This window comes from Pristiophorus japonicus, chromosome 22 (assembly GCF_044704955.1).
Source record: "Pristiophorus japonicus isolate sPriJap1 chromosome 22, sPriJap1.hap1, whole genome shotgun sequence".
Classification (NCBI taxonomy): Eukaryota; Metazoa; Chordata; class Chondrichthyes; family Pristiophoridae; genus Pristiophorus; species Pristiophorus japonicus.
Window position 1 is genome coordinate 10,554,042 of NC_091998.1, and position 13,433 is coordinate 10,567,474.

Here is a 13,433-nt window from a genome sequence, read left to right on the forward strand (position 1 = left end):
TTGAAGGAAAGGGTGGGTGGGGAGCCTGGTTTGCCGCACGCTCCTTCCGCTACCTGCGCTTGGTTTCTGCTTGCTCTCGGCGACGAGACTCGAGGAGCTCAGTGCCCTCCCGGATACTCTTCCTCCACTTAGGGCGGTCTTTGGCCAGGGACTCCCAGATGTTGCACTTTATCAGGGAGGTTTTGAGGGTATCCTTGAAACGTTTCCTCATGTGCACTAAACACAGTCCGTCAATCGTCTGGCATTTCCATGGAAGCCACAATTAGATATCGCTCCCCATTTTTTCCCTCCCTGCACCCGACTCTGATTTTTAAGGAAGCAGTTGTGCAGAAAAAGGTTCCACGATATTCCTCAAAATTTATATTTCAACACAAAAGCTCAAAGCAATCAGGAAAAATAAATCAACCTAAATGATTTATCAGACACAACGAGCAATTTCTAAGTGGCTTCTTCATTTCGTTGGCAACAGTTATCCCGCAACCATCACCTAAAACAGATTATCCGGGCATTTCCATCGTTGCTGTTTGTGGGAGCTTGCTGTGCACAAATTGGCTGCTGCCTTCCCTACATTGCTACAGTGACTACACTTCTCAAGAGTACTTCATTGGCTGTAAAGCGCTTTGGAACGTCCTGAGGTTGTGAAAGGCACTATAGAAATGCAAAACTTGCTTTCTTTTGTCGTCCTGTATGGCAGAGTCCAAAACTAAGGCCCGCAAATAGAAGATGGTCACGAATAAAACCGATAGGGAATTCAGGAGAAACATCTTTACCCACAGAGTGGTGAGAATGTGGAACTCGCTGCCACAGGGAGTGGTTGAGGCGAATAGTATCGATGCCTTTAAGGGGAAGCTGGATAAACATGAGGCGGAAAGGAATGGAAGGATATGGTAATGGGGCGAGATGAAGTAAGGTGGGAGGGGGCTGGTGTGGAGCATAAACACCGGCACGGACCTGTTGGGGCAAATGGCCTCTTTCTGTGCTGTACATTCCATGTCCTTGACCCCGCAACGACCCAAGCAAGTCTGCTCCTCACTGCATTCTATCACGGAAATGTCACGGCCTACAAAGGAGTGAGCATGACTAATGCTAAACCGCATGTCCAGACACTGCCCACCATCCCACCCACAAGTGCTGGAATATAAAAGCAGCAATTATACTGCGCACGGCTGCATCACGATCAAAATAGAGTTCGATTGACAGAAGATCGTGTGTTACAGTGAAATAAAAACAGAAAATGCTGGAAACACTCAGCAGGCCAGACAACATCTGTGGAGAGAGAAACAGAGTTAACGTTTCAGGTCGATGACCTTTCAACAATAACAATTTGTATTTAAAAAGACTTGCATTTATATAGCGCCTTTCTCCACCACTGGACGTCTCAAAGCGCTTTACAGCCAATGAAATACTTTTGAAGTGTCGTCACTGTTGTACTGTGGGAAACGGCAGCCAATTTGTGCACAGCAAGCTCCCACAAACAGCAATGTGATAATGACCAGATAATTTGTTTTATGTTATGTTGATTGAGGGATAAATATTGGACAGGACACCGGGGAGAACTCCCCTGCTCTTCTTTGAAATAGTGCCATGGGATCTTTTATGTCCACCTGAGAGTGCAGACGGGGCCTCAGTTTAACATCTTATCGGAAAGACGGCACCTCCGACAGTGCAGCACTCCCTCAGCACTGCACGGAGTGCCAGCCTAGATTTGTGCGCTCAAGTACAACCTTGTGACTCAGAGGCGAGAGTGCTACCCACTGAGCTACAGTTGATACAGCGCTCTTAGCGTAGTCAAACGTCCCAAGGAGCTTCACAGGAGTATTATAAAGACAAAAACATTCATCAGTACTGGAAAAAGTAAGAGATGTAACAGGTTTTAAGCAAGTGCAGGGGCAGGAAAAGTGGAGAGGAGAGGAGAGGACATAACGAAAGGGAAGATCTGTGATAGGCTGGAAGGCAGGAGAGATTAAATGACCAAAGGGATAGAAACATAGAAAATAGGTGCAGGCGTAGGCCATTCTGCCCTTCGAGCCTGCACCACCATTCAATAAGAGCATGGCTGATCATTCACCTCAGTACCCCTTTCCTGCTTTCTCTCCATAACCCTTGATCCCTTTAGCCGTAAGGGCCATATCGAACTCCCTCTTGAATATATCTAATGAACTGGCATCAACAACTCTCTGCGGTAGAGAATTTCACAGGTTCACAACTCTCTGAGTGAAGAAGTTTCTCCTCATCTCAGTCCTAAATGGCTTACCCCTTATACTTAGACTGTGTCCCCTGGTTCTGAACTTCCCCAACATCGGGAACATTCTTCCTACATCTAACCTGTCCAGTCCCGTCAGAATCTTATATGTTTCTCGAAGATCCCCTCTCATTCTTCTAAATTCCAGTGAATACAGGCCCAGTCAATCCAGTCTTTCCTAATATGTCAGTCCAGCCATTCCGGGAATCAGTCTGGTGAACCTTCGCTGCACTCCCTCAATAAGCAAGAATGTTCCTTCCTCAGATTAGGAATGGGATGATGGTGAGAGGTAAAAGGAGCAGGGGGGGGGGGGGGTGAGGGTGGTAAATGGGACAAGAAAAGAAACAAAAGATGGGTCTACAGGAGGTGTAAATGGCAGCAGCAGAATCATTACCCGTAGCTGCTGTCTGAAACAATGGGAGCAGAGGTTATGATCGGAAATTGTTGAACTCAATGTTGAACCCCGAAGGCTGCAAAGTGCCTAATTGAAAGAAGAGGTGCTGTTTCTCGAGCTTCATTAGAACAGTGTAAGAGGCGGAGAACGGAGTGGTCAGAGCGGGAGTGTGTTACAGTGACGTGGTCTCGCTGGTTTGGACAAGTGATTTCCTTCAATTCTCACGGTGAACCCAGTGAAACATCCGCACAGATCAGGCCAGGAGGTCGACAACAATGGCTCGAGTGTTGATCCACCAGCAGATTTTATAAACTGCATTTAATCAACCCACCACCAGCACTCTATTTTGGCCATATCATAACTGTCGGCACGTTAAAAGACTTGGATTTATATAGCGCCTTTCGGGACCACCGGATGTCTCAAAGTGCTTTACAGCCAATTAAGTACTTTTGGAGTGCAGTGACTGTTGTACTGAAGGAAACGCGGCAGCCAGTTTGCGCACAGCAAGCTCCCACAAACAGCAATGTGATAATGATCGGATTATCTCTTTTTAGTGATGTTGATTAAAGGATAAATATTGGCCAGGACACCGGGGATAACTCCCCTGCTCTCCATTCGAAATAGTGCCATGGGATCTTTTACATCCAGCGAGAGAGCAGACGGGGCCTCGGGATCACGACTCATCCAAAAGACGGTACCTCCGACAGTGCAGCGCTCCCTCAGCACTGCACTGGAGCGTCGGCCTAGATTTATAGGCTCAAGTCCCTGGAGTGGAGGCTTGAACCCACAACCTTCATGACTCAGGCGAGAGTGCTGCCCACTGAGCCACATTATCCGACATGCTCTGTTTTTTGCACAACCCCCTCAGCACCAACAGGCACTTCTCTCGCACAAAATGCTCAATTTTTTTTTTTGGCAGCATTTGTTGCGTCACTTAAAAAAAAAAGACCCTGACCGGCAACTGCCAAGTGAAACTGTATGCAAGGCTGCTTGGGATTACTCGTTTGCTAAATCACTCGCAAAGCCACATGTCAACTGTAGCACTTTCCCCATCTGTCAGCCATACTTCCTCCTCCTTTGGAACAGATTTTTCCAGTTTGCCCGCTGCCGTTTCTCGCATCCCTCACCTCCACGATGGCATTCCCCAACGAACGTGAACCCACCATCTGCTTGACACGCAAGTGACGGGAAGTCACTGTCGGCCTCGTTACTTGGCTCCCACCATAAGTGCCTGCTGCACTCATCAATTAAGATTAAAAGTGATTCGGGGGGGCGTTTAACCTAGCTCAGGGAAACAGCACAGCCAGAACCAGCTTTATTTACACTAATCCTGAGGCCTCGCATTAAAATTACTCATCTTAGCCTCTCCCTTTTATCCAGTTGACAGTGACATTCACCCCCTCCTTCGCCAAGTAAGCTTGGCTCACTCAGCAAAGGCAGCGGCCATTCATATATCGCATCCAGGCCTGAGCTAGTGCTAACCCTTCAACTGAGCAATCTAGGAACATAGGAACAGGGTTAGCCACTCGCGCCATTCAATGAGCTCATGGCTATTAAGAACATAAGAAATAGGAACAGGAGTAGGCCATACGGCCCCTCAAGCCTGCTCCGCCATTTAATACGATCATGGCTGATCTGATCATGGGCTCAGCTCCACTTCCCCGCCCGCTCCCCATAACCTCTTATAGTTTAAGAAACTGTCTATTTCTGTCTGCGACCTAACTCCATATACCCTTTGCCCCATATCCCTTAATATCTTTGATTAACAAAAAGCTATCAATCTCCCTTTTAAAATTAATTGATCTCGCATCAATTACTGTTTGTGGAAGGAAATTTGAAACTTCTACCACCGTTTGTGTGCAGACATATTTCCTAATTTCACTCCTGAAAGGCTGAGCACTCATTTTTTAGATGCCCCCTCGTCCTCGATGCCCCAACCAGTGGAAAAAGTTTCTCTCTAGTTACTGCATCAGTTCCCCTTAATTTCTTGAAAGCTTGGATATCAAATCACCCCTTAACCGTCTAAATTTCAGGGAATGCAACCCTAAACCCTAATCTATGTTAATCCCATTTCCCTGCCCGATCCCCACACCCTTTTTTATTCTCCCATTTCAAATACAGCCTCCACCAATTGAACCGTCCACGTTTAAAACGGGCACTCGCTTGTATTGACCCAAAAGTGAGAGTCATCATCCGTTTGGATTAACGTAAGTTTTCCAAGTTGGCGGTCGTGGTGTCTGAAGAGCTCTGTTTACTTCGGGCTGAAACAGCTGCGCTCACTCACTAGCTCGCACCCTGTTAAGGTACGCGGAAAGTAATTTTTTTTAAAAAAGAGTCTCATCGAGGCAGACATCGCATCCCTGGGGCTTCTTCTGAAATAGTCCGGATATGAGTCCGGACCTGAGCAAACTCACCGCATGAAGCACCGTGAGATATTCCGACGTGTCACGGCGCTATATAAATGCAGGGGTCCCTCTCCTTTCTTCGGATGCATTTAAGCAAAAATAAAGTTGGGTTTACATGAAGTGAAGTCAATCTTTCCTGCCTTCTACCCAATCATAGACTTTCTCTTTTGTTCTTTCCTCCCCTCCCCTCCCCCTGCACTTCCTTAACAATCTGTTACATCTCGTACTTTTCCCGTTCTACGAAGGGCTTTATATTCACTGGAGTTTAGAAAGATGAGAGTGGATCTCATAGAAACATATAAAATTCTGACGGGGTTTGGACAGGTTAGATGCAGGGAGAATGTTCCCGATGTTGGGGAAGTCCAGAACCAGGGGTCACAGTCTAAGGATAAGGGGTAAGCCATTTAGGACCGAGATGAGGAGAAACTTCTTCACCCAGAGAGTGGTAACCTGTGGAATTCTCTACCACAGAAAGTTGTTGAGTCCAGTTCGTTGGATATATTCAAAAGGGAGTTAGATATGGCCCTTACGGCTAAAGGGATCAAGGGGTATGGAGAGAAGGCAGGAGTGGGATAGTGAAGTTGCATGATCAGCCATGATCATATTGAATGGTGGTGCAGGCTCGAAGGGCCGAATGGCCTACTCCTGCACCTATTTTCTCTGTTTCTATATCACAGACCCGAAACGTTAACTCTGTTTCTCTCCACAGGTGCTGCCTGACCCGCTGAGATTTCCAACGTTTTGTGTTTTTAATCATAGAAACTTCAGGGCTCCAGCTACAGAAAATACCAATTGACCTTCTCAACACCCGCAGGGCCAAGGCAAGTTAAGAACTGACATTAAGAAATGTCGTACAAAACAGTACTGGGATTTAATTTTGTAAATAATCTGAATTCAAAGGGTACGTTGCTGGGCACATCCTTTTTTAAAAATTGATTTTTAATTTGTTTTCATGCTACCGCGTTATAGAGGCCATCGCGTGTAGCAAATCACACTCGCATGAACACGCCCCCTATAGTTAACCAATTCTCCTTTAAATTAAGTTACAGTCTCTACCATTGCGGTCACTCCCAGTGCAGTGCTGAGGGAGTGCTGCACTGTCGGAAATGCCGTCTTTCGGATGAGACGTTAAACCGAGGCCCCGTCTGCTCTCTCAGGTGGACGTAAATGAACCCATGGCACTATTTCGAAGAAGAGCAGGGGAGATATCCCCGGTGTCCTGAGCTGATATTTATCCCTCAACCAACATTACTAAAAAAAAAGATTATCCGGTCATTATCACATTGCTGTTTGCGGGAGCTTGCTGTGCGCAAATTACCTGCCGCATTTCCCACATTACAACAGTGACTACACTCCAAAAGTACTTCATTGGCTGTAAAGCACTTTGGGGTGTATTGTGGTCGTGAAAGGTGCTATATAAATGCTAGTCTTTCTTTCTTTAGGGGCAGGCATTCATCAGAAGTTTTCCCACAGCGAGTCCTTGAACTCATGCAGGAGATTGGGGGGGGGGGGGAGTGGGGGGGGGGAGAAGAGGAGCACGACACAAAGGCTTATTCATGTCTCATTCTTCTCCCTCGCCAGAGGGAACTCTCTCCCAACTCAGCCTGCCCTTCCCGCCATACAATCTGGTTATACGGGTCAGAATCGGGAACTGGCTGGCCTCGAGGTTGAAGAAAGTTTCAAGGGTTACCGAAAGAAGGTTTTTTTTAAAAAAAAATATATAAAACACCGCATTTACCTGTGTGGTAGAACTTCCCGGAGAAACCAAGGTTGAAGGTGAAGTTCGGGACGAGAGTTCTCAGTTTGTTTTGTGTGGTCAGTAATGCCTGTAAGAGAAGAAACCAAGAGAACAGAACAGTTTAGAACCAGGCAAATCAATCAAAGGCCCCGCTTGGGAACTACATGATCAGTGGTCGAAGGCAGGAACTGCCACAGAACTCATTCTTTCCCACGGTTGTTGGGAATTATTCAGCCATTCGCGTCCTAGCTGGACTCATCTTGTGTGTCTTAACCTGTCCCATTATCATCTCATTTTTGCCCATCATCCCTTTTGTCTCTCTAATCTCTCCTGCCTTCCACCCTATCAGAGACCTTCCCCTTTTGTTCCTTCCCTCCCCTCCCCCTTTCCCTGCCCCCGCGCTTCCTGAAGAATCTGTTACATCTCAAACTTTTCCAGTTCTGACGAAGGGTCACAGACCTGAAACGTTAACTCTGTCTCTCTCTCCACAGATGCTGAGATGTCCAGCATTTTCTGATTTTTTTATTTCCGATTCCAGCATCTGCAGCATTTTGCTTTTGTTCTCATTATTTTCTTGCTGTTTTGCCAATTCCACTTTCAAATCCCCAGGAAACACTTTAAGGAGCAGAAACAGCGACTAGCCGTAAGTCCCGAGGCTTGGCATATGGTATACCTGCTTGCAGAACCGCAGAGTTTTCCATACTACGTCTAATTTGAAAAACATTCCGAGCGTTATCCAACTTGATGCTGCCAAATGACAAGAATTTCAGCAAATTCCCAGCGACTCGATCCCAGGAGGGAGCCCTAGCTTTGTCAGTGACCATGTGCACAAAGCACAAGTCTGACAGAACGATTCCCAGTATGGGAAAGCCTGGCACTTATTGAACACGATTTTGCTCAAAGGTCCCATTCATAAAACGCTCACGTGCAGTCGATGGGAGAATGTATGAGGTAACCAAAGGACCACAAAGGAAAGGTACAGGGTATTGGTGAGGCCACATCTGGAGCACTGCGTACAGTTTTGGGTCTCCGTATTTAAGGAAGGATATACTTGCATTAGCGGCTGTTCAGAGAAGGTTCACTAGGTTGATTCCAGAGATGAGGGGGTTGACTTATGAGAATAGGTTGAGTAAGTTGGGCCTCTACTCATTGGAGTTCAGAAGAATGAGAGGTGGTCTTATCGGAACATATAAGATAATGAGGGGGGCTCGACAAGATGGATGCAGAGAGGATATTTCCACTCATACAGGAAACGAAAACTAGGGTGCACAGTCTCAGAATAAGGGGCCACCCACTTAAAACTGAGATGAGGAGAAATTTCTTCTCTGAGGGTTGTAAATCTGTGGAATTCTCTGCCCCAGAGAGCTGTGGAGGCTGGGTAATTGAATATATTTAAGGCGGAGATAGACAGATTTTTGAGCGATAAGGGAGTAAAGGGTTATGGGGAGCGGGCAGGGAAGTGGAGCTGAGTCCATGATCAGATCAGCCATGATCTTATTGAATGGCGGAGCAGGCTCGAGGGGCCAAAAGGCCGTCTCCTGCTCCTATTTCTTATGTTCTTATGTTTGAATGTCATACGGTAGTGAAGTGAAGCTTAAATGGTTTCTACAGTCAATCTGCAGTCACTCTGTGACTCTCCACATTTTGTGTGTCACAATTTGGCACCTCAATGTTATGTTGTACACGGTCAATGTCCCAATGATCTCGACATCTTTTTCCGACGAGTCAGCAATGTGACAGAGTGCACTTACAAGGATTTGAGATTAGAATGGACAGTGACAATAACAACTTATATTTAACGTAGAGAATAATCCCAAGGTGCTTCACAAGAGCATTATAAAATAAAACAAATAAATTTGACACCGAGCCACAGAAGAAGAAATTACGGTAGGTGACCAAAAGCTTGGTCAAAGAGGTAGGTTTTAAGGTGCGTCTCAAAGCAGGAGAGAAAGGTAAAGAGGTGGAGAGGTTTAGGGAGGGAGTTCCAGAGCTTGGGGCCCAGGCAGCTGAAGGCACGGCCACCGATGGCTGAGCGATTATAATCAGGGATGCTCAGGAGGGCAGAATTTGAGGAGCGCAGGCATCTCGGGGGGGTTGTGGGGCTGGAGGAGAGGAGAGAGATAGGGAGGGGCGAGGCCATGGAGGGATTTGTAAACAAGAATGAGAATCTTGAAATCGAGGCGTTGCTTAACCAGCCGCCCTTCCTGCCAGTCACACAGAATCAGACAGCACAGAAGGACCCATTCGGCCCATCGTGCCTGTGCCGGCTCTCTGGAAGCATTATCCAATGAAATCCCAGTCCGCTGCCCTGCACCTCCGACAATGCAGCACTCCCGCAGCGCTGCACTGGGAGTGCCAGCCCAGGTTCAGTGTTCAAGTCTCTGGAGTGTGGGCCTGAACCCACAACTCTCTCACTCCAGTGGCATTATTCAAAGAAAAGCAGGGAGTTCTCTGCCGACAACCCTCCGCCCATGGTTCACTCAACCAACATCACCAAAAAACAGATTAACTGGCCCATCATCTAAGTTGCAGTCTGTGGTCTGTGTGTGCAAGTTGGCTGTGGCTTTGCCTAAATAACCACAGCAATTGAACATCAAAAAAATAACTCCTATGATTGTAAAGTGCTTGGGGCGCTTCAGGAAGTAATGAGACACAATATAAATGCAAGTTATTTTATAGCTCCGTTGTCTGTCGCTGCTCTCTCTTCACTATTAGTAAAACAAAAGCTGGTTGTCCAGGTTTGAGTTGACATTCAGCTAAAATTGACAAGGAGGAGCAAATGTACAAAACAAAAACAGACCATGACGGTCCTGCTTCTGCGAGAATACAGACAGATTATCGAGCACCGAACTCCAGATGTATGGTGCATGGTAAGCCTGGCCCCAACTTAGACTGAAAGACCGAGGACAGAGGTTTCCAAACTGGGATTCTCTCGCTCAACACCTCCCCCAGGGTCCATGGATTCATTTGAAAACTTATCCCCTTAAGATGTTGCCCAGCATTTGGCTGCGTGAGCTGTTTAAACTGTCTATAACCCAATTATATTTAAAATAGAAACGAAAACTTGGATTTCTATAGCGCCTTTAAAGAGCTCCATACATCCCAATGTGCTTTACAGCCAATGAAGTACTTTCTGGAATGTAGTTACTGTTGTAATGTGGGAAATGCGGCCGCCAATTTGCACACAGCAAGCTCCCACAAAACAGCAACGTGATAATAGCCAGATAATCGGTTTTAGTGACGATTGATTGAGGGATAAATATTGACCAGGACACCGGGGACAACTCCCCTGCTCTTCTTCGAAATAGTGCCACGGGATCTTTTACATCCATGTAGATGACTAGCGATTGCTTCTGGTGAGGATCGGAGCGAAGCAGATTGAATGCTGCCTCGAATGATTTAGCCGCAGTATTCAGCTTTTGTTTTAGTGTTGAATTCACTTCCACTTCTCTTCCAGAAACGCTAACCTTGAAGAAGTTCTGCTCTACTCTCAGACGGGATTTCCGATTGTCTCTTTAACTCTTTTTCACCTTCCTTGCTTTCGTTTCCGAGTTTTGAGTGTTTGTTGCTTAAAAGCTGCTCATCTCTAACATAGAATCATAGAACAGTACAGCACAGAAGGAGGCCATTCGGCCCATCGATTCCGTGCCGGCTCTTTCAAAGAGCGATCCCACTCCCCCCACCCTTTCCCCATATCCCTGCAGTTTGTTTCTCTTTCAATTATTTATCCAATTCCCATCTGAAGGCTGCTATTGAATCTGTATCCACCGCCCTATCAGATAGCGTATTCCAAATCCTAACCACTCACTGCGTAAAATAGTTATCGACCTTAAGACGGAGATGAGGGGGAATATCTTCTCTCAGAGGGTCATGAATTTTTGGAATTCTCTGCCCCAGAGAGCTGTGGAGGCTGGGTCATTGAATATACTCAAGGTGGAGATAGACAGATTTTTGAACTACAGAGGAGTCAAAGGTTATGGGGAGTGGACAGGGACGTGGAGTTGAGGCCAACATCAGGTCAGCCATGATCTTATTCAATGGCTCGAGGGACAAAATGGCCGATTCCTGCTCCTATTTCTTATGTTCTTATGACCTGAAACGTTAACTGTTTCTCCCTCCCCAGACCTGCTGAATCTTTTTGAGCACTTTCTGTGCTTATTTCAGACTTCCAGCACCCGCAATACTTTGATTTTGCTCAAAGGAGGTGTCACTGTTCCGGCCCCAATTCAGAACCTGCCCCAACACCCAAGCAGAGTGGTCTCTGAAAGCCAGGCTTGTAGCAGCAGTGTGTGACACTCTACTGTGATGTAGATCAGTCCCACTCAAAAGAAACACCGACTTGCATTTATATAGCGCCTTTCACGTCCCAAAGCGCTTTACAGTCAATGAATTACTTTTTGAAGTGCAGTCACTGTTGCAATGTAGGAAACGCAGCAGCCAATTCATGCACAGTAAGCTCCCACCAACAGCACTGTGATAAAACCAGATAATCTGTTTTTGTGATGTTGATTGAGGGATAAATATTGGCCAGGACACCGGGGATAACTCCCCCTGCTCTTCTTCAAAGTAGTGCCATGGGATCTTTTACATCCACCCAAGAGAGCAGACGGGGCCTCGGTTTAACGTCTCATCCCAGGACGGCACCTCCGACAGTGCAGCGCTCCCTCAGCACTGCACTGGGAGTGTCAGCCTAGATTTATGTGCTCAAGTCTCTGGAGTGGGACTTGAACCCACAGCCTGCTGACTCAGAGGCGAGAGTGCTGCCCACTGAGCCACGGCCGACACAAAATAAAGCAGTGAAAGTAACAACATGCTGATTGAATAATCACTGTGAATTTGGAGACAAATTATTAAATGCAAATTCCTGCGCAATGCTTTGAAGAAATACTTTTGGAGAGAAAAAGCTATTGATTCTGGCACCAATTTGCCGCCCTTCAGCTCATGATTACAGCTCGATTGTTTTTGTGGAAAATGAGATACAGGTGGGACAAAATACGTCTCAAAGCAATGTAGCTGAAAACCCGAAGTAATTACAATGGTTAGCTATTGACAATGGGCTCATTATTTGGCTTAATATTTAACTCGTGGCAAACATTGATTTCTGGTGCCATGCTTAATTACACTCCTACTGAAAGTGTGCAGGCATGAAAATGGTTCCCAACAGTGATCCAAGCATGCCCTGTACACAATGCCCCTAACTCGAGACTGGAGTAGATCAGTAAGTATTAACATACCCTGGAATCCTCTCCGCCTCGCTTGTGAGTCCACTCCAGGGACTCGACCACATAAATCTAGGCTGACACTCCAGGGCAGTGCTGAGGGAGTGCCGCACTGTCAGAGGCGCCGTCTTTCGGATGAGACGTTAAACCAAGGCCCCCGTCTGCCTTCTTAGGAGAACATAAAAGATCCCATGGCCAGTATTTTGAAGAAGAGCAGGGGAGTTATCTCCAGTGTCCTGGGGCCAATATTTATCCCTCAATCAACATAACAAAACACAGATCTGGTCATCATCAAATTGTCGTTTGTGGGAGCTTGCTGCGCGCAAATTGGCTGGTGCGTTTCCCACATTACAATCGTGATTATACTTGAAAAGTACTTTATTGGTTAAAGGCGCTATATAAATCCAAGTCTTTCTTTATTTTCTCGCTCTTCCTTTAAGTTGCTCCATAAAACCCAACTCCTTCCAAGCAAAGAATGTTAGTTAGCCTTTATTGCAAGGGGGATGAAGTATAAAAGTCGGGAAGTCTTGCTACAACTGTCCACGAGACTACACCTGGAGTACTGCGTACAGTTTTGGTCTCCTTATTTAAGGAGGGATATACTTGCATTGGAGGCTGTTTAAGAGAAGGTGCACTGGGTTTATTCCTGAGATGAAGGGGTTTGTCTTCTGAGGAAAGGTTGAGCAGGTTGGGCCTACACTCATTGGAGTTTAGAAGAATGAGAGGTGCTCTTATTGAAACATATAAGATTCTGAGGGGGCTCGACAGGATAGATCCTGAGAGGAAGTTTCCCCTTGTGGGGGAATCTAGAACTAGTGGGCATAGTTTCAGAATAAGGGGGTTGCCCATTTAAGACAGAAATGGGAGGAGGAATTTCTTCTCTCAGAAGGTTGTGAATCTTTGCAATTCTCTGCCCCAGGGAGCTGTGGAGGCTGGGTAATGAATACATTCAAGGCTGCGATAGACAGATTTTTGAACGATAAGGGAGTCCAGGGTTAGGGGGAGCGGGCAGGGAAGTGGAGTTGAGGCCAAGATCAGATCAGCCACGATCTTATTGAATGGCGGAGCAGGCTCGAGGGGCCAAATTGCCGACTCCTGCTCCTATTTCTTATGTTCTTAGCCGTCCGAATATCTCTATGTGGCTCGGTGTCAAATTTTTGTCTGATAATTGCTCCTGTGCAGCGTGGCTTGGGCCGTTTTAAATTATGTCAAGGACGCTATACAAATGCAAGTTGTTGTTGGTACTGTGTAATCAAAATGCACAAAATAAACAAAAACAAATAGAAGTTTGGTGACTTTATAAAACATTAACACGCCGAACAAGCCCAAAGAAATATCGCTAGCTGCTATAGATCAGCACTGACAGGGCCAACAGATCCCAAAGTTACACAGCACCGACTCGACATGCAGCCTGCTACTGACAATGTCTTGTTGA

The 13,433-nt window shown here is 46.3% G+C and overlaps 1 protein-coding gene across 1 annotated transcript in view; it reads right to left on the reverse strand.

The window, feature by feature from the left end:
• Positions 1-13,433, reverse strand: part of ndst2a (N-deacetylase/N-sulfotransferase (heparan glucosaminyl) 2a) — a 124,823-nt gene that overhangs the window by 86,118 nt on the left and 25,272 nt on the right. Inside the window, exon 2 of the mRNA XM_070865614.1 lies at positions 6,780-6,867. Coding sequence (XP_070721715.1) covers positions 6,780-6,867 — 88 coding nt within the window. The remainder of the gene's footprint in view (positions 1-6,779; positions 6,868-13,433) is intronic.